The 22,967-nt window shown below is 37.2% G+C and overlaps 1 protein-coding gene across 1 annotated transcript; it reads right to left on the reverse strand.

Annotated features, from left to right (window-relative positions):
• Positions 1 to 857: 857 nt before the first annotated feature.
• Positions 858 to 21,584, reverse strand: LOC117402344 (neutral amino acid transporter A-like). The gene is made up of 8 exons (XM_034003398.3): positions 20,885 to 21,584; positions 15,920 to 15,962; positions 12,642 to 12,707; positions 9,524 to 9,690; positions 7,346 to 7,579; positions 5,711 to 5,905; positions 4,940 to 5,074; positions 858 to 3,539 (listed from the first exon to the last, which is right to left on the reverse strand). Exons 1-8 carry the CDS (start codon positions 21,418 to 21,420, stop codon positions 3,317 to 3,319), a joined length of 1,599 nt encoding a protein of 532 aa, XP_033859289.3. The 5' UTR covers positions 21,421 to 21,584; the 3' UTR covers positions 858 to 3,316.
• Between the last annotated feature and the right edge of the window lie 1,383 nt (positions 21,585 to 22,967).

A 22,967-nucleotide genomic window follows, 5' to 3' on the forward strand; every position in this document is an offset into this window, starting at 1 on the left:
GGAGAACGAGTGACTGTACAATAATACAAATGTGCACGGTTATAACAGTGTAAATCATTAACAGAACGTACATATGTTGTCACTACATTCGGCATCCAGATTTTTAATGATGGTATTCAGTGGTCCCTCCCTATACAGAAATGGCTTTCCTGCACTGGAGCACACAAGACCCGTGGGGTCCTCCTATTTTGAAGCAAGTACAAATTTCCACTGAAATAACATAAACATTTGAGTAATTGTATAAAACTAGAAATTACTCAGAACCATAATTGAACTACTCATTTGCTTTAAATGTGGCAGGCTCTGGGTTGTATGATGGTTTAAAATGATATTTAAACAAGATTAAATAAATACACATTATTATAGTATAATACCTGGTATGTAGGACCAGTCATTTGGGCCATTTGTGACACATCTGTCACAATCCTAGTACACTATTGTATTCTTAATGCATTTTATTTTTACTCTATTATTTTTTAATTCATTTAAATCAGATTTCCTATTAATCTGGTGGGAGGTTGTGGCAGTTCATTTGCTTCCAGTCCATGCGGTGTCCAAGGGCTATTACTTCTGTAGTTGTAAGGCTGTTTCTTATAATGATGTGCAGGTGGTGGGTATAAAATAGGACCACCCTTTAACTCTATATTGATTGGGCCAGTGTTTATTAACATCACTAACTACAACAAAGAAATAGTTCAAAAGAGACCTGAGATTCAGCTGGCTTGTGTGGTATCAGGGTTCACCTGTAACAGGTGACTGTGGGAGATTTGGGGTTTTCAAGGTGTTAACCATGTATGCTTCACATTTCCACAGGGTGTCATTGTTTTTTGAGCAAGGAAATAAAGAAAAAAATCTAATTGTTTGACTGATTTATTGTTCTCAAAAGCAGCTGACAAACTGACAGCACAGAAGAACTAAAAACAGGGTTACAAGAAGAAACACCGATCTGAGTACATTTACTAAAAACAGGGTTACAAGAACACGGCCCGAACTATATGATTTTAGATCTGAATTTGCAACCGAATGAACTCACTTCACGGAAAAAAAGTGAACCTATTTATTAGGGCTGGTGCGTGAAACATTACACTTGAATTAGTTACAGTTATAAACTAAGGATTTCAAATTATTATTATTTAGCAGACACTCTGATACAAAGCAACTTACAGAGACTTGGGGTTAAACTATGCATCACAGCTACTGCTGCAGAGTCACTTACAATAGGACCTCGTTTTACGTCTCATCTGAAGGACAGAGCACAAGGAGGTTAAGTGACTTGCTCAGGGTCACATGCAGTGTCACTGGCTGAGTTGGGATTGAACCTTGAAACTCCTGATAACAAGCCCCTTTCTTTAACTACTGGACCGCCAAGCCCCCATATACAGTAGTTGTTGCTTCTATCTATCATAAATACAGCACGGTCCTTCCACTATATGGTAATGTTTTGCTGTACTGTTTAAAAAAGGGTGTACTAAAAGCTCCATAAACATTAGTAAAAAGCTCAATGTACTGATAACATTTCTTGAAAAATAGCACCACCTACTGGATCAAAATAATAAAGAGATGATGAAAGCTGCATGATCCTTCATCTTTGCTAGTGGTGGTATATACAATACATATATTGTATTATAACATGCATTCAACAAGCACTGAGCAATGTATTACATAAATACAAGCTAGGAAGTTTCTCATATCTGTTTCAATGCTATTTATTATAGAGTGGTGATTCATTTTGGTAACAAAAATACAAACATTTTGACCCTTTTAAAATGGAAAAGGTCGTTTATAAAACCATAATCTGAAGCTTAATAAGGGCAAATCCACTTATTAAAGGTTTAATATCCACTTTTAAAATATTTTTCTTAGCTGACAACTTTCTTGATAGTCCCTATAATTTTTTTTGTAGACATTTAGCTTTACCGACTTTATTTTCACTTTGACTTTGGTAAGGCCCATCTATCCAGCCACATTGTAGGTGCACTCCCTGTGCAACTACTGTACACCTGTAACCTAAACCTCCCTGTCCTGCACACTGGAAGGGTGAGGTGGTTTCCTAATAACTGCCCACAGGTAGTTCATCTACAAAGTTGTGGGAGGATTGGGCTTCATCCAATTCAAAGTGCAAAAAGACTGGAAGACTAAATACAGATGATAAGGGACTCGTAAGAAATCTCAGATGGTTGTATCACATCAATAAAAGGGTTTACCACATGTTATAAATGTTTATATCACCAACACCTATGAACAAAGAAGACTTCTGTGTTTGATACCAAATTATTCTCTATTCAGTACACATATCATATCCAGTGACAACCAAGGCTTTAAAATCAATTGTATTACCTTTCTTACCAATATAATGACTGCAGATTATTAAAGTAAAATGCAGTTTACACTTTTTTTTTTTCTGGTAACGTATCACGTTACGATATTCATTACAATAATTGGGGTCCTGGAGATAATTCTAATAAGAGGTGAGACAATTCATGTTAAAGCCATGTTTAGCACTCACCATTCAACAATGAGCTTCTAAGACATGCCAAACCTGTTCCAATCCAGACTGACTTAGCTTCAGAAACATTAAAAAAAAAAAAAAACTAAATCAACTTCAAAGGGGGTCTGCCCCATCCCAGCCCCCAGATTGATACAACAAGAGGTTCACAAATTTTCAGCATCATAAACTTTCATAAAAACAAACAAACATTCAAAGAAAAAACATTTTAAGTACTTTCTAGTGGTTTCCTTTTTCCTTTGACAAAGAAAAACAATGCAAGCATTGTACTGGAGGAAAAGATAACACCTTTTAAGTTTATTTTTTTAAATGTGGTAGTGGTTTACTTTGCATACCAATGAAATTCACCTGGTGTCTGCTTTCCTTTTACTTGGTTTGAGCTTGGGACACTTTAATTAACATGCAAAATCAAGCCACATGCCAGATGTGAAAAGATAAATCACTTTAGAAGATTTCTTTAGAGGGGAAACATGGGTTTCAGTACTGCCATTTTTCCTCTTCTTTACAATAATAAAATGCTTTTCAACCCATTACTGACCCTCACAACACTCCTTCACAACCATTGTAAAGCCCTTCACACTGATTATACCTCAGACTGACACATCTGTAAACACAGGGATGTTTAGCGTGATTACCTACATGGCTATGACACTTCATTTATAAAAGTAGCAGGAGAAAAAAATGTATACCAGGTGGTAAGAAATACATCTTTGTAACCTTTTAAACCTGGATGAAAAAACGTATAAAATGGTGTCTGTCCGACGTCAGTCACACAACAGTTGTCTGATGTCAAGGGAAGGGGTTCAAAGTTCATAGCACAGACTCCAAGTCTCCCTTTCTGGAAGGCATGACCCCCATGTTCTGGTGAGTGACCAGCGGGGACGTCTCCTCCTCAGACTTGATGTTGGGTATAGCTTCCACTCGCACAGTCTCCAGCTCGGCTTGCTTCTTCATTTCCTGTTGGTTGATGTGGTGGAGGATTCCTGCTCCCAAAGCGTCTCCTTCTACATTTACTACAGTAGTAGTCCGGTCTCTGGAAAACAAAACTTACTGTGTCACACAATCATGTTAAATTCCAGGGGTACTGTTTCAATGCTATTTACTATAGAGTGGTGATTCATTTTGGTAACAAAAATACAAACATTTTGACCCTTTTAAAATGGAAAAAGTCGTTTATAAAACCATAATCATAGGCAATTGAGCATGCGTTTTTTTGTTTTTTTGAAAGCCTGCATACTTATATTGTTCTGGAACCTGCTGATCAGTTCTGGGTATTGCTATAAGAACAGCAAATTGTAAATTCTAAGCCATTGGTGTTCTGCAATAAGGAGGTGATTCACAATTTTTTGTGTTACGTGTAAAATGTCCAGTAGTATCATAAGCATTATACTGTAGTATTCATATATGTGGCACTGTAGTAATCCAGTCAGCAAGTGTTCGGGACAGAATACGTTTTTAATAGAGTTTAATTTGAGCTCCTCAGGGTGAAGAAAGTGTACTATGTTTGAGATACAATTACAATTTAGTAATAAGGCAGGATAGCACAGTATTGTAACTATAGCTCCTGACTACACTGTTATACAGTGGGGGCTTGTGCTCGTGTGTATATATATATAAATCTACAAATTGTTTTCTATTTGAATGTGCAATAACTTACTGTGACAGAAATATAATGAGTTTTGGTTGTAAATCTCCCTCCCGACATGTGAGGGCGCTAAGCAGCGAAAGCGGAAGGCTTTGGACGGGCCGACCTGACAGTTCTTTCCCCGGGCCGGGAAGTCGGTCAGTCTGGAATAAGGCGAGACTCCGTTGCAGGAACGCATTGACCCGGAAGGGAAACGATGTAGCAGCTGCAGACAGTAGAAACATCTGCAATCATTTACCAAGGGGTCATGCGTGATAGCATAAAGGGGACGGAGGATCATAAATCTTTTCCTTTGCTTGGTTCAGAGAAGCACGGAACTGGAAGGACCGGGAGAGTTCCCAAATACAATTGTAAAAAAACAAAGAGTTTGTAAGTGTTTTGTTTGTTTGTAGCACTGTTAGTAATTGTCTTTTGTTTGTAAATTCACTAGACAGCTAACACGTCGCCTTGGGCCAGCACTACCCGGAACAACAACACCACAGTCACTGTTTATTGTTATCACTCACCCGAGCACTACTGCACACACCCGGACTGGTGACCATGTTTAGTATAATTGTGGGGCGGATAACGTGTTATTATTATTTGGTTTTGCAAACCATTATTATAGTTTCCTTCCGTGTTTTACACATTGGTGTGTATTGCCGGAGGATTATTGTTTGGTCGCCGGGAGTTTTACAAAATAAAGCCCCCTTTTCCAAACCAGATAATAGTTTCCTTTTGTGTGATTATTCCTGCACTGCATCACCTCTGCACCTGTTTCTACTCAGCAGCCACTTTGCCACACTTACACAATCCAGTCGACAGCTAACATGAGAGACAGGTCGTTGGTTGGCAGGCCAATTGCCTCCAGAATGATTGCGATAGTGATGATCCCTCCAGCTGGGATCCCGGCTGCTCCTACACTGGAGGCCGTTGCAGTAACACTGGAACCAGAAATACATAGAATCTGCTTATTAGTGCTTATCAAAATGTATGAGCCTATTCAATACCCCCAACTTACAGCTATTACTAATAATGTGAACTAGTTTGCTTAGTGATTTCCAAGACCTCATTTAAAGACCACATTTTAAAATATAACCCATAACCCATTTCTAAATTAGGGTGAACAAATCGGGGTTTGCTGGATTGGATTTTTCTGGATTAGTGACAACTTCAGGTCAGGTCAGTGCAAATGGGTTAACATCATAGTTAAATGCTAAAAGCATGTATATAACATAGATATTTTTGTGAATACACAAAGTATGGAGAATGTAAGAAAACAAATAAACTGTTATACTGATGAAACAGCATGCACTGTACAAACTGCCCAATTGAGACCTACATAGCCAATGGAAGTGGACAACAGGTAAGGAAGGAAATTATTACTATATGTCAGCTACAAACACTTTACGTTTCCAAAACAGCTGGCTCCAAACACTAATGTTTCTGGTAACATTTCTTTGAAAACTACCCATTTGAGGCCTATCTAGTGAATGGATGTTTTCAGCAGCTATGGTTTATGGAATTCCTTTGTTAGCTATGACTCTAGCAGTCAGTTAGATGCTCAGGGTTCTACGTACAGAATGGTAAAGATCTGCCCGGCATTTAGCTCGACATTGTTTAACTGGGCAATGAAGACAGCAGCAATGCACTGGAAAATGGCAGCCCCATCCATGTTGACCGTGGCGCCAATGGGCAGGATGAAGCGGCTGATCCTCTTGTCAACACCGTTATTATCCTCGATGCACTTGATCATGGAAGGAAGAGTTGCAGAACTGTCAAGAACATTAAAATGAAGCTATTTTAGCCATAAGAACATAAGAAAGTTTACAAACGAGAGGAGGCCATTCAGCCCATCTTGCTCGTTTGGTTGTTAGTAGCTTATTGATCCCAGAATCTCATCAAGCAGTTTCTTGAAGGATCCCAGGGTGTTAGCTTCAACAACATTACTGGGGAGTTGGTTCCATTTTACATACTGACATGGTAGATTCATAATTTGTAACTAACTGACCATTTACTGCGAAAATGTCATATTGTTAACAGGGATAATTGTGTACAAATACGGAGTGCGATCGTGTAACCAATATTAATGTGATGTAGGTTGTCACGATCAAAACATACTGTAGCGTACGTGATTATTTTTTGGTTCTGTCATAGTGCTGTTCTTAAGATAGACAAAGAAACGACAGATTTGAATATCTATCTATCTAAATCTATAGAAGACTTGTTCTCAGTAAATGGTCAATTCATTATAAATTATGAAAGTACAAGGAAGCCTGTGAGGCTGAACAAAAGCAGTGGGATACCATAATTACAAATAACTTTTTCTCCTTTGTGTTAATTTTTTTTTTGATGAATTTTTTTTTTTGATGAATTTTTGATTGTTAACAGGTTGTCATCTACATAAAGCATCATTTTTTGACAAGAATTAGGGAGGCCTATTCCTGGAATTCTCTCATTATGTCCAAGGCTAGCTGCTAAAGGTTCTAAGCCAGTTATAAATAGCAGTGGAGGTAAAGGACATCCATACCCCCTTCTAAAATAATTGGATCTGATATGTCTCCACCAGTAGCCATTCTAGCAAGAGGGTTGTTGTACAATATTTTGACCCATTTCTGAAAATTTGTCCCAAAACCAAATTTTCCTATAGAAAGTATGTAATTCCATTTTTATTTATCAAAGGCTTTCTCAGCATCTTGAGAAACAGCCGCAATAGGAATGTTGCTATCTCTGTTTGATAAAGTTAACAAATTCCGGATATGTTTTGTTGAAAATCTATTTTTCAAAAAAACTTACTTGATCTGGATGTTTAATATCGTCCATTACATTTTTAAGCCAATTTGCTAAGATATGAGAGAGAATCTTAAAATCATAATGTAAAAGTGATACTGGTCTGTAATTTCTACAATCTAAGAGGTCTATATTTGGTTTGGGGATAAGAGTAATATTTGCTAAATGCATTGATTTTTTTGTTTCAAATGCATAGTTATAGGTTTCTAACAAAATTGGGGACACAACTGATAGATTCATTTTATAGAATTCTATTGAGAAAGCTATGTGTACTTAAAAGATGGATAGATCAATCCAATATTAAAGATCCTGGACTGGTATGTATTGAATGAGCCACAAGTGTGTACCTCTGTTATAAGAGTATAAAGATAATGAAGACTGTGTGTAAACTACGGTAATCTACATTGTATGAACACTTTACAAACCTGGAACATGTGGCAAAAGCAGTTGTGAAAGGTGTGATGAGCCCTGAGAGAAAGCTGAAGGGATTTTTTCGAGTAAATCCAAAGTAGATAAGAGGCAGAACTATTCCTCCATGGATAAGGTGCCCCAGTATTGATGCAAATATATACTTTCCCAGACTAGTGACAAGGAGGACTACATCTTCCATCTCCACAAGTTTGCTGCCAACTAGGAACATTATACCAATGGGCACGTACCTGTTAGAAATGAAATACACAAATTAACACTTTCATTTGTCAACCAGGAAATTACCACAAACAGCTTGCTGTCAACAGGGTGGTACAGTACTAAATGCATTTTGCTGACCATTTCCATTTCTTGGTTCTGGCCTACAGTACAGCTCTAGACCTCTAAGATTAACATGCTTCAAATGAAAAAGTAAGAAGCTGGTGAAGACCTGAAGAGTTATTTTAAAGAATGTGGCAAGAAAGTAGAAGCTAAGATAAGAATATCTATGCAAGCTGGAGATGGCTGGGAACAGGTGGGGGTACAGACCAAAGAGAGAAGCTATAAACAAAGAGCCTTTCTGTTTCTGTTACTCTGAATGCTAGATAAAGACTCAAGGCCAAGAATGTCTTAGTGCTTTGCTGCTTAATAACTGTCTTTGTTTTAAACTCCTCAAACTGTGGGAAATGTAACTCATGAGTGTCCTGCAACTTGTATGCCAAGAATAACTGGAAAAAGCAAGCTTTAATGTGTGGTGATTTTAGAAATATGATTATCTATATAGCAACAGTTCGTCATAGGCCCTGACACAATGTAACCAATTAGCTTAGAACGCGCATAGGATGTAAGCTTAACAAGTGGTTAGTGAATATAAAAGATTACCTGGAATGTAAGGCCTCCATCCAGACCTGAAAGAGGGCTCCCAATATCAGAACGGATGTGGCTGCATAAAAAGGATTAAACATAGCTACAGCACCTGAGAATAAGCTGGTGGAGATTTTGGAGATCCCAGTATTGATCGCACTATGCTGATATTGAGGACTAATAGACTTGTATATTTTGTCTAGAGATATATGTTGCAATAACTGCTTTGAATCAATGTTTGTTGTATTTGAATGATAATAAATGATGTTAACCTGATATCTGTGTTATGCTCTTAATTATGTAATAATAAGAATCACGGCAAAGTAAAATCACACTTTTTTTACAGGTCCATATACCTTTGTAGCACAGCAGGGGAGCTGCTTCACACCATAAGATAACAAAAGCTGTTATGGTTCATATAATTCAATTTTGCCACAGAATGTAGCATGCAAATCAATTTGAAATACTTTGAATCAACTCTGCTTGGCTATCCATCCGCAAGATGTGCTGCCCTGAAACATGATTATGAACTCTTACCCCATTGACACACAGCTCAAAGCAGGGGCATTGTCGTGACAATATAGTAAGAAGCATGTACAGTCCTTAAGAGCCAGTGCCATTAAAAAAAACTCAATCTCTGAAAACTTCTACTTCTTCTTGTTGTTGCGTATAATAAAATGTATAGTAAAGGTGGATTTTCAAGAAAAAAACATAGAATGGTACCGTACACTAATGAAAATGTAGTAGCCTTACTGAAATGAGGCTTTTGGTGGTATGTACAAGTCAGCTTTGATCTCAGAAAATCTCCACCAGCTTATTCTCAGGTGCTGTAGCTATGTATAATCCTTTTTACGCAGCCACATCCGTTCTGATCTGCACTAATTTTTTTGTCTCCTGTACTTGGAAGAGTCTAGGCATTGAGCCAGGCTATCATGAAAGGGTGGGGGCATGTCCTGGAAGAGGCTTTAACACCTGCATCTCTGATCAAACGGTTTGTGAACTTCAAATAAAAAAGGATGTGTTAAAAAGCATGTGATTTGTATCATTCATATGGCCAGAAGTTAATGACGGTCCAATCTTACTGGACAATACAAAGGACAAAGATACTCTTCTAGGTTAAAAAGAACAACTTGAAAAGTTTATGTTTTTGTGGTGAAGTTTTGAAAAAGATGGTTTGGGCCGACCAACGAGCAAGCAATTCCAGTTGTCAATAGGAGAAGGTATGGGGTATAGTTTCAGCAGAGCCTTGGCTCAATAGTATTTTAGTTCACTTTTGCTTACTGTGATAAAGTGCATGAAAATAAACTAAAATTAATTTATTAGGTACTTACCACATGATCCAAGATACAAGGACCATTGTTGCTTCATTAAAAGAGTTGAAAAATTTTATTAAATCTTCCCCTTCAGGTCCAAGTTTTCTTAGAGCTATTCCGAACACAATGGCAAACAGGACTAGGCCGAGGATGTTCATGCCATCTATCTCTGAGCCAGTGGGTATCTGTAGAAGAAAACATGAGATATTTTGACATAGTCTGCAATGTTTAATACTGTAATGCTGTTTGCATACAGTATGTAACAGACTGGAGTAAACCAGCGACCACACACTCCCCAAATGAGAGTCTTAACCAGTGTACAAAAGATTACAGCGCTTGGTATTATCTGAAATTGGGATTAAACAATTAGGCAGACTTTTTGGGACTGTGATTGCACACCAATTAGAAGAAATGGAAATGCTACAAAAGACAGAGAATGATGCAGACAAGGAAATACACTCCTAATTATTATTATTAGTTTATTTAGCAGACACCTTTATCCAAGGCGACTTACAGACACTAGGGTGTGTGAACTATACATCACCTACAGATTCACTTACAACTACGTCTCACCCAAAAGACGGAGCACAAGGAGGTTAAATGACTTGGTCAGGGTCACACAATGAGTCAGCGGCTGAGGTGGAGATTTGAACAGGGGACCTCCTGGTTACAAGCCCTTGTCTTTAACCACTGGACCACACAGCCTCCTCATACTAATACAACAGCTCCAACCCCATCAGTAAAGCAGAAGAAGTGAAGATGAGAGAGAAACTGATCTTCAACACAGTAATCAAAAAGGAGATTGAATTGGTTGAAAATGCAGACAGGGTGTAAGATTGTGTCAGAAACAATAAATGTTTCTAGAACATTAATAGATTTACAAACAGACTACCAGGTGACATACCAGACTATGACCTGAGAAGCCATGTGCTAGTGATAACATGTATGTTCTTTCTGATTGACTTACTCATGACTTCCCCCGCCCCATTATAGTGATAGTAATAAAGCAGTCTGTCATGGAATATTATTATTATTATTATTATTATTATTATTATTATTATTATTATTATTATTATTATTAATAATAATAATAATAGACGTAGTAGAGATAGTCCAGAAAGCAAATAATGAATGCATGCTAATATAATAGTAATTTGTAAATGTTATTTTATAACTGTTTTTGTAGAAAGTTGGGTTAATTAACCCTTGAAAATCTACAGTAACAGCTCCCCTATTCAAAACCAACACTGCACAAACACCCTGGTAGCAAATTAACCTAATCTCATTTTGTACAGTGAGTGACTCCCAAAGGCCATGCACAATGCCTCTGGGACGAGACTAATACCCAGAGGTGTCTAAACTGAGCTCTCATCACACACTGTGTCATTCTCAGGAAGTCATTTCACACCACAACCATGAACACTATCATCAGATCGGCTGCTTGTTTTGGGTTTAAATTTTTTGCGAGTCTATAGAAACCTGGCAGGAATTCGGATGAGGGTATTATTAATCTAGAAGGGTTAATTATTGTATTTTAGTGTAATGTGTAAAATGTCCATGTGATGGGGTAAAGAGCAACTATTAGAGCTATTTAAACTTCTGTACTCTTCTTGCGGTTTAGATTCACTTTGCAGCATTTTCACTTTCAGTTCTCACATCCTGGTGATTTTTTAAAGCTCATTTAAAGCATCCTTGTAACCATCACAGTGTAACCATTAAAATGTCCCCCTGCAACTCTATCTCTAGTGGCAGTATAACAACATTTAAACAAATGTGGTTGCATAGGAGCATGTAGTTGCAGGGGGACAGGTTAATGGTTAATGATTAATGGTTGTGTCTAAACCGCTCACAGAAATATGCATGTAAAATATAGGTGTTGGCCTTGATGTTTATACAGTGGTAGCAACTACAGTGTAAGCATATCTATTTAATATTCAGTATTAATTCATAGTCATCGATATCTGCATTAGGACTGTACACATGTAGTCTTCATAGTTCTATTTACTTTAAACTCAATGTGTTCAATCTTCAGTTTAAACGTTTATGAAATTAAACAGAATCTAACACCGCTACTCGGATATACCAGATGTCCTTTGAGGTTTGTTATTGAGGTCACTGGAGAATTTCAAACTTAAAAAGTCATCTGGAAGAGATCAATTAGACAGAAAATGATAGAAAGTGAGTCTATACATATTCCATACCCATACCAAGCTGCTCTTTCAGATAACAATGTATAAATCTAAGATAAAAAAAAATCACAGAAAATATATGCTCGTTAAATTATTGTCTTCATTTTCATTTATTTTTCCCTCAAACCTCTAATAATAATAACAAATAGTATCTAACCTAAATGGAATCTTAAAGATAGGAACACATGTGTGAATCTAATCGGAAAAAAAAGTATTGAATATTTATTATGGGTTTAATGACCTATTTTGGTTGTGCTGGTTTTTAATATGCCCTAAAGCAGGGAAGCAGACACTCCTAGTTTTAAACTAATGGCCAAGGTGGTCAATCCAGTCAGGGATCAATAGTGTGATGCAGTTGCTAGCACAAGTTTCAAAGCAGTAGGGAGAAGCTACTGTTTACTGCTCTGACCAGCGATGGATCTGTGCTAGCTGAATATTAGATGATGGCAGGTGTCCTTTAACACAATACAAATACAAACAGCGTGTTAATTAAACAATGTCAAGAGGCATCAATGTCAGTCTCTCATCCATCCCTGTTTCTAGCCAATGCATTGATTTGCATTGATTGATTGTAACCACTGCAAGTTTCAGAAGTAGACGGGAGAAAGACATAGATAACAATTGAACCCATTTACCAAATAATTTTAAAATAAAAAGGTAGAAACAGAGCTTCTGTCCTCTCTTGAATCTGAATTGGATTTTTTTATAACATGTTCTGTTTTGTTACCTGCTCATCTCAGGGGTTACGTGATGCTTGGGTAGAAGCTCTGTGTCACAGCCTAAACTGAAAACTTACTGTACTTATTTTCCCTAGACTGAGATACCATTTCAGCTGCCGTTGGCATTTATCACAGAACCAATGGACATCAAAAGAAGTCCCACTGCATTGCTATTGGTGATCAGTTGTTGATGGGTTATTTTGCCTCTTTAATTAAAATATAACATACCTTTTCATAAGTTAGATTTCCAGCAGTGGCATTTCCAATCGAGACAGTCTTGTAGTCGGTTGCATACTGTAAAAAAAAACAAAAAAACAGATGCATATGTAATTGTGATTTATGATATTTTTTTTTTGTTTGTCAGAGCATTAGAGCATAGTGTCTTTATTTTTTCGTTTTTCAGAGCATAGTGTCTTTATTTTTTTAGTTTTTCAGAGCATAGCGTCTTTATTTTTTTAGTTTTTCAGAGCATAGCGTCTTTCTGACCGAGGGTGCTTACTCAGCATGCTGGGTCCTGCTCTATACAGGGATAAGATTGTGTTTGAAGTTACAGAAGAAAGTCTCTTCATGTATCAAGTTTATTTACCCTTCACTGGTATTTTGCATTGTGTGTAATGTAAAGGCATCAAATGACAAATGTTAAATCTGGTGAATTCAATTAAGCATTGTGTTTTCACACTATGCAATATGTAACAGTGCTCTCCTAGCTGTAGTCAATGACAACAACAAAACGTTTACTTCTTTCTTCTATCAATACAGGCTTTTTTTCAGATGGACGTCCTGATTTTAATAAATGTAGTTTATAAGGAAGGACTGCCCCCTACACACATTCCGTCGCCAATCAGTAACTCGTTCTTTTTTGTAATTGATTCATTTGCATCCCTCTGTCTCCCCAATCTCCAATCATAAAACTACCCTTTGGCTGATCTAATCTGTAATAGAAGGTCCTCTGCCTCATCCAGTTGTCCAGATGGTAGGCCCTGAAACCAAATGTTGCATGACCATCAATAAATATTAATAACTATAGGCCAAAAATGAAATATGTAAGATGATGGCAGTTCCATTAAAGTTGTTTCCACATTATTATTATTTTCTTATGTGAGCGCTGGTTACTCTAATAACTTACTGAAGACTGAAGTTGGTAAAGATGGAGCTCATATAAAAAAATATGCAGAGTAATTAGCATAATTGAACAAGTCAACCTATGTAGGATTCAATACACATGGAAAAAAATAAGAATGTGGTAGCAGACAAGTTAATTTCTAAAAATATACCCTACGATAGTTTTGTTTAAAGTGAAGAAACATTCTTTGGAAATATTTAATTTCTGTGTTGGGGCGGTGGAGTTGTTCTGAACTCCTGATAAGGATGTTTATTTGACTGTATCTGTTGATTGCTGATGTTAAACTCCAGTCACAGTAATACCCTGTATCATGTGTACTTTGTATTCTTTACTGTTTGAGTTTTGTCTTTCCTGGATCTTTGCTTATTGTCCACACTTCATAAACTGTGGCGTGCACTGTCGGATATGTACAGTTATCTTTGAACTTTAGAGCTTACAGTCAAAATGAGTTTCTATTTGCACATATTGTAGCAGATTTCAGTGTAAACAAAAGAAAATCAGACCTATTTGCTTTCTGTAAAAATAACTTCAAAAACTGCTTGTCCTAAAAACTGTGATACACTTTGCACTGGACCACACACTTAGTAAATCTGCCTCAGCATAATTAGACTATAAAATACACATTGTAAGGACTTTAATTAAGTGAAGTTCTAAGCTGTTTTAAAGAAGTGATAACCATTTTTTTTTACTTATTAGTACTAGTAACATTTTCATTGGTATACTTTTTCTAGTGGTTAAGATATTTTGGTTCAATTCTGTTTTTTATACTGTAAATTGGGGTGTGGGGATATTTCAAATACACCTCTATATAATTAAAAAATGATGCTGCTTCCTGGTTTTAAACCACTGGTTTTTACTTGTTTAGGTTTTGTTAACACCCATAGAGGTCTATTCAATTTTTCAAAACAGAGGTGTCTCTAATTACCACCACCATTTAAATATATAATTAGGACCAAAATTTTATTTTAATTTTACTTACTTTTAAAGACAACATTACTCACACAAGATACACACACCGTTAGAGCTGTTAATTTTCTCAAAGCCTCCTTTGTTAAGATGTAAAATATTGATTGGCTTTTTCTATGTTGCTATGCTAGCATAATAAACCTATATAATGAAAAGAAAAGCACAAGTAAGATTTCATAAATTAATGTATTAGTTACAATCACTTTAAGCCAGTAGAAAGCTGGAAGGCCATTAATGCAATAGTTCCAAATCTTTCTCTATGCAATGCCTGTAATAATATTGTACAGAGATCTAACAGAAAGTTTAAAAAAAAAAAACTATTTATTGATATTTGTGATATTTATTTATGTAATGTATTCTGTAATAAATAAAACCTCCATAAATTGAAATATCGGATCAAAACATATAATAACTATTGTCATACAGAATCAGTGCTGTTCTGGTTGATGGCCCTATTGGCAGGTGTTCCTATTATTCTGTCCAATCCTTGTTTATGCATTCATTTCATATAGAAAGACAGAGACCAGAGGAAAATATTTCACAAAAAAGCAAGACACAATTTCTTTATAGAAGCACCGTGGTCTGCTGCCAAATCCTAGACTGTGCGGCAAAGCATTCATTATAGCTCCCATCAGCCAGTGTTTTGTTTTGTTGCAGGACAGTGAATAGGGGGCTTAGTTCTCTGAAGACTGGGATAATGGGGACTGGGGTCTGGGAGCTGGAAAGGGATGGAAAGACGTTGCTATAGAACAGTGAATGGAATCTGGTTTGCTCTCACAATTGTACCAGAGAGGGTCTAGCAGTCCTGACAGCCTCAGTTAACAACCCCTGGGTTTGAAAGCACATCGCCCCTGGATACTCCTAACAACACAGACACAGAGCAGTCTCCCTGCCAGCTCAGCCAGCAGTGAGGGCCCACATCCCAGAACTATCTGAAACCCCCACAGGAACTCCTTCTGTGCCACACCAAGTGAAGCACACACATTTTTCAGCTTTTTTTCAGCTCTTTCTTCAACAGTGAAATCTATCAGCCAGGCTTGATAGTTCTGCAAGGGAAACTGGGTTATGTACACTAACTAGGTAGGTATTCATACATAGAAGTACTAAAATACAATATTTTGGTGAGAAGTCATATAACCATTGAAAAAGACTTTACTTTTTACCAGTGCATTTACTACCAATGCAGAATGACATTCGACAAACATGTTAGCTATAGTGGCAGTCAAGGGTACGATATAATGTGATGTATCTGTCTTGAGAAGACTGACTCACCTACCACGCTTATATTTGGCTCCCACAATTTGCAAGCATGCCTATTTTACTGTGGTTTATTATAAGGTTCTACATCAGGAATAACATGATCATTGTCTCCCTGTCTGCTGAACTGATTGGAAGAAATAACAGTGAGCAGTCTTACCGATCGAAAGGCTGCGGCCACAAGGTTAGCAGGAAACAGGTTTCTGGGGAAGAAGAAAATGAATTGGATCACAAATTAAATGAGTTTGGTGGTCACACCCTCGGTGTGGCAAACCACACAAAACCACCACCCGCTTCAGCACATGGCATATATGAGAATATCTCATCTTTAAATTGATTAGGTCCAATGTATAATTATGAAATCTGTAGTGCCACCAATAAGTACCATATACATATATTTCTGAAAACCACATTGAGACTGTTGTACTTTTATTGCATTCAACTGTAAAATGCCAATAATAACCCTAAAAGGTTGTAGAATACTATTATCACAATTGTACATTTGAACAATGATTTTTAATTTTAACATGCCTTTCAAAAATGCATTCACATGTACTTTTTTGACAATATTCTGACCAGATTTCTCTGTTCTTTATTATGCTTGCTTGTTTTATGCATCATACAACTCTACCATTCTAAACTACAGGACATAATATAGTGCAGGGGTAGGTTCTAAACCAAACCATTGTGAGACTTTTAGCAGAGTCATTTAAATAATTAGGAAAATGTCTGGAAGTCCTGTAATGAATTGAGGAATGGAAGAGCCAAGATTGCCTGACATGTTCAATGTATACGTCAGCAACGTTAGTAACTGGAAATGGTTCCCAGAAAGGTATGTAGTGAATTAGGTATACAGTTTATTTAAATATATATTAGTCTCTAGTCACCCTCTCAGGGACGTCAAAATGTAAGAAATGAGACATACCATATGTAAGGATCATGTAGAACTCGGATTCCCTTGATAATAACCAACAGTCACACAACGTGTCAGAAATATAAAATAATAATTTATTTAAGAATAAAAAGGGTACACTACATTATTCTAATATTACAGAAAGGAAAGGATGTTGGTTACAGATATGCGTGAATAGTATACAGTTCATTGATTTCAGTCAAACGATTACAACGACAATAACATCATTAGCATACATTATAATATTATCATTAGCATTAATATACTAATATTAATTATGGCTGATCACACAAAGTGTCTACTTTGCATTAGTATTTTCAAAACCCGTTTCTCGTTGTAATTCATATCAATATGCACGAGAATTCATGTTGATCTCCAAGTCTTGCAGCATTATCTTTGTTGTCGGCAGTTTTCCAACTGGAAATAGTTCCGTTGACCAGACGTAACTCAGTTCAGATAACGCATTGCAATTGAAAAGTTATGTAGTTCGTAGAAGTGTTCTCATTGCAATTCATCTGTATGGCTAGTAGTACATGACCTTAGGCCCAGCTGCTGGCTATGCTTCCGTTTGTGCTGTGCAGCGACGTGAAAACCAAGACCCGCTTTCAGATCAGACAGTGTCCCATTTATTGTTTCAGTCTCTCGTAGGGCAAAGAGCTAGGGTTCTCTTCAAAGCTGATTTCAGCCTTCTCAGAACATGATTTTATCCCATATAATCTTCCTTGCATTCAAGCAATTATGCTCCCATGACTCCCAAAAACACCCTTCAATTATCTTTCTGAAGGGGTTTTGGTTCACACCAGAGTGGCATTTTTGTATACAATGTGAAGAAATATTGACCTTGTTTTTCCACCTTTATCAGGCCTGCTATTTATGACCAGTATTTATGATTACATATCGTGGCAGGGCAGAACTCCTGTAGGTGTAAATAGTGTAGTTTTTGTGGGTTATAAATGAAGTTTAATTATTTCGAATTTAAGTTTGGCAGGGATGGGGTTAATGCCATCCCTGCCAAATCCATATATGGAATGTGGCTGGGTGTTGATTGAATAATTGATCATCAATCAAGTCTCAGTCACATGGTATATAAAGGGAGCCAGATACTTTGGTTGGGAGATTTGTTTAGGAAAAGCTAAGAGCAGCAGGGTGTGCTTTCAGTCCAAGCACTGTGATAGCCCAGCTTGGATGCTGTTTTTGCTGTTTTGTTTTTGAAGTGTTTTGTTTAACCAGAGAGGAGATGTCTACAATAGATGTCTACAATTGTTTATTTCAGCATTTTTTTTGCAAAACTCAAAAAATGCTAATTCAAAACGATTCATACCCTTTGATGCTACGATAGTATTGTCTACAAGACACTAGATATTGCAATATGATAATGCAGAACCTAATTCTAGAAAAGTCTAGAAAATGCTGGATTGTAGGTGAACATTCTTAGAGAGTATAAAAGGGTTAGGCATAGGATGATTGCTGTCATTACCAATAAGTCAATATGGGAAAAAGTAAAGAGCTATCTGAAGAAAATTATTTTTTGTCATAAAGCTGGAGAAGGATACAAGAAGATTTCCAAGCATTTGAGTATCCCAATTTCAACTACTGTTTCTATTATCAAAAAGTACAAGATTCATGGTACTGTCACAACGCTTCCTCGGTCTGGAAGAAAGAAGGTTCTTTCACCAAGAACAAGTAGAAGAAATGTGAGGAAGCTTAATAACAATCCGAGATTGACCGCCAAAGATATTCAAAGTGAATTGGCTGCATGTGGGACTGGGGTTTCCATTTCAACCATAGATCGAGTATTGCATGGTGAAGGTCTCAATGGTCGCAGGCCAAGGAAAAAGCCACTCTTAAGAAAACGTCACAAGGACAATCACTTAAAGTTTGCAAAACAGCATCTGAGTGATGGAGATGAGTTCTGGTCAAAGGTTTTTGTGGAGTGAAACAAAAATTCAGTTATTTGGTCACACTGATAGTTGTTAAGTTTGGAAAAAGTTTGGAGGTGGTAATGTCATTCTATGGGGCTGTTTTTCCTCTAATGGTACAGGAAATTTAGTTCCAATACATGGTAAAATGGATTCCATAGCATACCAAAATATATTGGCCAATAATCCCTCCACTACAAAACTTGGTTTAAAGTGCAACTAGACATTCCAACACAACAACGATCCAAAGCACACATCAAAATCTACTTCAGAATGGTTAAGAAGAATAAAATCAAGGTTCTGGAATGGCCTAGTCAAAGTCCCAATCTAAATCCAACTGAGAATCTTTGGTATGAGTTGAAGAAGGCTGTGGACAAGAGAAGTCCCCGGAAATTGGATGAACTGGAACAATTTTGCATTGAAGAATAGTCAGGGTATGAATACTATTGAATTAGCATTTTTGAAGTTTTGCAAAAAAAATTGCTGAAATCAATAATTGTATACATCTATTTCTTGTAACTTTTTTTCCTCATCCACAAAAGCAAAACTTTTGCTACAAAAGTTTTTTCCTACAATTATTTGTTTTCGAGGAATTATAAATTTCCATTTGGGGTATGTAAACTTTTGACTACAACTGTATGCTTAAGAGAGATTAAAAATGTTTTTTAAATCCTTGATTTAAATGTGTACAGTAAAATATGTTAGCATTGTATCAGTGATGTACAGTTTTGGAACAGGTGCCAGGTGGTAAAGAGTTGAAGGGGTTAAAAGAAGGTGGGTTCAGATCCAGTTTAGGTCTCAGGTACATGAGTTTGGTTACAGCCAAGCCCTCCGTGGACCATTGTACTGTATAATTCAGGGCAATTGGAAATGATCACCATTGCAGGACATTCCAAAGTGAGGAGGCAAAGGATTTGATGGGCATAGAGACTGAACTGCTCTCTCTTGGTAATGTATGCAAGCTCATATTCACATTTCTTGTGCTATCATTGCTCTATGTATAAAGGACGACAAGGGTCTAGAGATGGAATTTTTTACAGCCAAAAATGATATATTTACTATAGAAGTTGTTTCACCTTTAATGTAACTATCATAGGGTATACTTTCCTGAAATAAACTTGTCTGTTGCCACATTCTTATTTGTCTATGTTTTTATTGAATCCTTTGTAGGCCCATATGTGCAGTTTTGCTCATTTTAAGTTAATATTTCCTACTTAAAAAAAAAAATCCTATTTTCTTTTATTTGACGGCCATATTTAAACATATTTAGTCTTCAGTCAATAAATAAAAGATGATACTGTTTAAAGTTGGCGATCAGATTTTTAAATGATTGCAACATTTCATTTTTGGCCATCACTTGTAGGCAAAATTCACATCCTTATATAGACCCTAGTCCTTCCCAGTTCCTGGTGCAGCCTAGCCAGTTAAAAGAGTTTATTAATGTACATTTCCTTGCACCTGGAAGTTCTCCCATCACGTATGCCCGTACACACTGTGACCTTCAGACAGTGTTCTGCACTGATATCAGCTGCCCATTTGTTCACATGTGGAGTTTACCCACTCACGGCCTTCAAAGGAAGTTCAAATATTTAGCTAAAAGACAACTGCACTGTAATTAGCAAAAGCTGCATTATCTGAGACATATTAATGGAGGTTTTGTTTTTAATAGAACTGCATGCACTGCCCTCAGATTTCTCCACAATGAGGTGTAGAATCCACAAGGGATGATCCATTGGGGACTGTTAAGTGTTCATTGTCTTGTTTGCCTTACTGTGCAGAATTACTTCACCAGAAACCAGACCGGTTTGTTTACATTCTCTAACAGTAGGTTCAGCAGCAGCCTCACAAGCTTAGCCATCTTGGAACTTTGAGAAATTAACACCCATGCCACTCATACTACAGGCAACAGTAGGGTATTTAAAACGTGACCAGCAAAAGAAAAAGCACAAGAAAAAGCATAAGCTATATAATATAAGCAAAAGAAAAACGTAAATACATTTTAAAAAATGTTTTTTTTTCCAACGGGCGTTTGTTTATGGGTTTTACAGAAAACATCTATGAAGCTATTATTTTTCATCTCAAATACAGTATGAAAAAACAACAACATTACTTTGAAAACCATATGGGCGCACTGAAACAAAAAAAGAAAATAAAATTGATATTTAGCAGTCTCGTTGCAAATGATGATTAGCATTATGTTTCCTATATACTACATATCTTGGCTGCATGACAAAGCAGAAACGGCATGGTAGGTGGCAGAATGGTTTAAATCATATAAAGTATAAAGTATTACCTTGCAAGATCTAAAAAGGAGTCGACTGTCTCTTTGTTGTTGGTTACTGTGCCAGTTAATCTTAGACTGTTCGTATTCAGCGCACCGGCACCAACTCCAGGTTTGATAATGAAGGCAAGGGCTATTGCTATGCTAGAAGCTATAAGCGTTGTCACCAAAAAGTAAGCGATGGCAATTCCACCTAGTTTTCCTAGGGATCTAGTGTCCAGGCTAGCAGCACCTGAAATCAAACTACACACGACCAGTGGAAGAATAATCATTTTCAGCATCCTCAGGAGCATCTCACCAGGGAAGGCGAAATAAGTCATTTGCGCTCGGGTGAGGTTCATGTTCCTGACTGCCATGCCGATACCAACACCGGCCAGGACGCCAGACACAGTCAATATGACCAAAAGATGTCTTTTTAAAAAACGTACAAACTTCTCCTGAGCCGTTAGTTGCGCATCCTTTTTTGCATCTGTATCTACCTCCGCAGCAGGCAAGGTGTATTCCGTGTGGTTGGCAGCTTGCCCGTTAATTTCGTTCGTGTTCTCCATTTCACGCAGGTTAACGGTAGAGAATGTGAGGAGAGCAATCTGAACAGAAGCCTGATGCGCTAGGCTGTCTGACAAGACTGGCTGAAACCAATGTGCTCTGGAGCGCAACGTGCGTCTGAGTGTAGTGTGGCAATACAAAGCCACAGCAAGTGGGTGGAGATATATGCTGGGTTCCTCTGTAAGTACCGTAGCGGGGATGATGCAACTGCCCAGAAATTGCTGCTTTCTTTTAGGATCGAAGCAAATACTGTACTGATAGTACTGATAACGGGACAGAGGGCGCGCAAGGACAACAAAATAATTTGATGCTCATTTGCCCGGTAATTGAAGTGTCAAGTAAGATTAATTGTAGCTCGGGAAACAGCGCTAGCCAGACTTTGGCAAACGCATCACTGAGCGAGCACTCAGCAGTGAACTGTTTTATGTTTTTTTTTTTTAATTATTATTAATTTAAATTACTTTCATGATTTTGAAGGGGGGGGGGGGGGGGGGGGGAGGAACACAAATATTGTCATTAATTTTTATTTTTTATTTTTTTAAACCCAGTCTATGAATATCCATCGCCATAAATAACATCTTACTGCAGCTGACAAGACCAGCCGGTCATGGATTCGCTGGGAGAGCTGTGGAAAAGCACGCCTGGTTGGTATTGTCACAGATGCACCAGCCTCACGTTCTTGGCCATAGTCATAAACAGTTGAGTTATAGTAGTCACATAAGTGTGCCAATTTAATGTGTTTTATTATTATTATTATTATTATTATTATTATTATTATTATTATTATTATTATTGAGAAAGCACCGTTAAGTGAGTACTAATTCTCAAACGTTTAATCTGTCCCAGTTTGTGTTGTAATGAAGTTTATGCCATATCTGTGATTAAATGATATCTGTGGTTAAATATTGGGGAACTGATCACACAATATCTAGACAGTTTACAGTCTACCATTACATTGATCACGGGTATTGCAGTTCCAGCTGCAATACCCGTGATCCTCCACAGACATTTCCAAATGCTCTATCTGCAGAGTCAAGTAATTATTTGCCGGCTGTTGGTACAGTCTTCCATTAGACTTAAACATGTCTTGTTGACTGGAAGTACGAGGTTTATCTATGTCATATGATGAAATAAAAAGAGACATTTAAAAAGTGATGGCAAGTGCATTAACAAAGTCAGTGAGTTCTGGTTGTCTCATTTCCGCTCTGAGTAGCTTTGGCCCATTGCAAAAAAACACAATCAAAGTTAGCACTTCAATGAAAATGTGCCAGCTGCAGTCTCAAAGTCAAGAACCAATTAAAATGTCAAGAACCAATTAAAATGACTTCTGAAACAACTTCATCTTTAAAATTATAATACAATACACAAAACCAAATAGAATATATTGAAACCCACCTCAAGCTGATGCACTGTACAGGCAGCTGACTGCTAAAAGAAAGCTACGAAGTTACAGCAAATTCAATTTCAGACCATTGCTGGAATACTTTTTGGAGTCACTGTACATACAATAGCCATGGTGAGCCGATTGTTCATAATGCTAATTATGCTA

The sequence above is a fragment of the Acipenser ruthenus genome, chromosome 5 (assembly GCF_902713425.1).
Source record: "Acipenser ruthenus chromosome 5, fAciRut3.2 maternal haplotype, whole genome shotgun sequence".
Lineage (NCBI taxonomy): Eukaryota > Metazoa > Chordata > Actinopteri > Acipenseriformes > Acipenseridae > Acipenser > Acipenser ruthenus.

Bases quoted from the DNA above. Each gene is read 5' to 3' on its own strand.
- LOC117402344 (XM_034003398.3), bottom strand. From the start codon at position 21,420: ATGGAGAACACGAACGAAATTAACGGGCAAGCTGCCAACCACACGGAA. The intron at 15,963-20,884 runs GTAATACTTTAT...CTTCTTCCCCAG, and splicing joins TCCTTTTTAGATCTTGCAAG to AAACCTGTTTCCTGCTAACC. The intron at 3,540-4,939 runs GTAAGTGTGGCA...TTTGTTTTCCAG, and splicing joins TTAGCTGTCGACTGGATTGT to AGACCGGACTACTACTGTAG.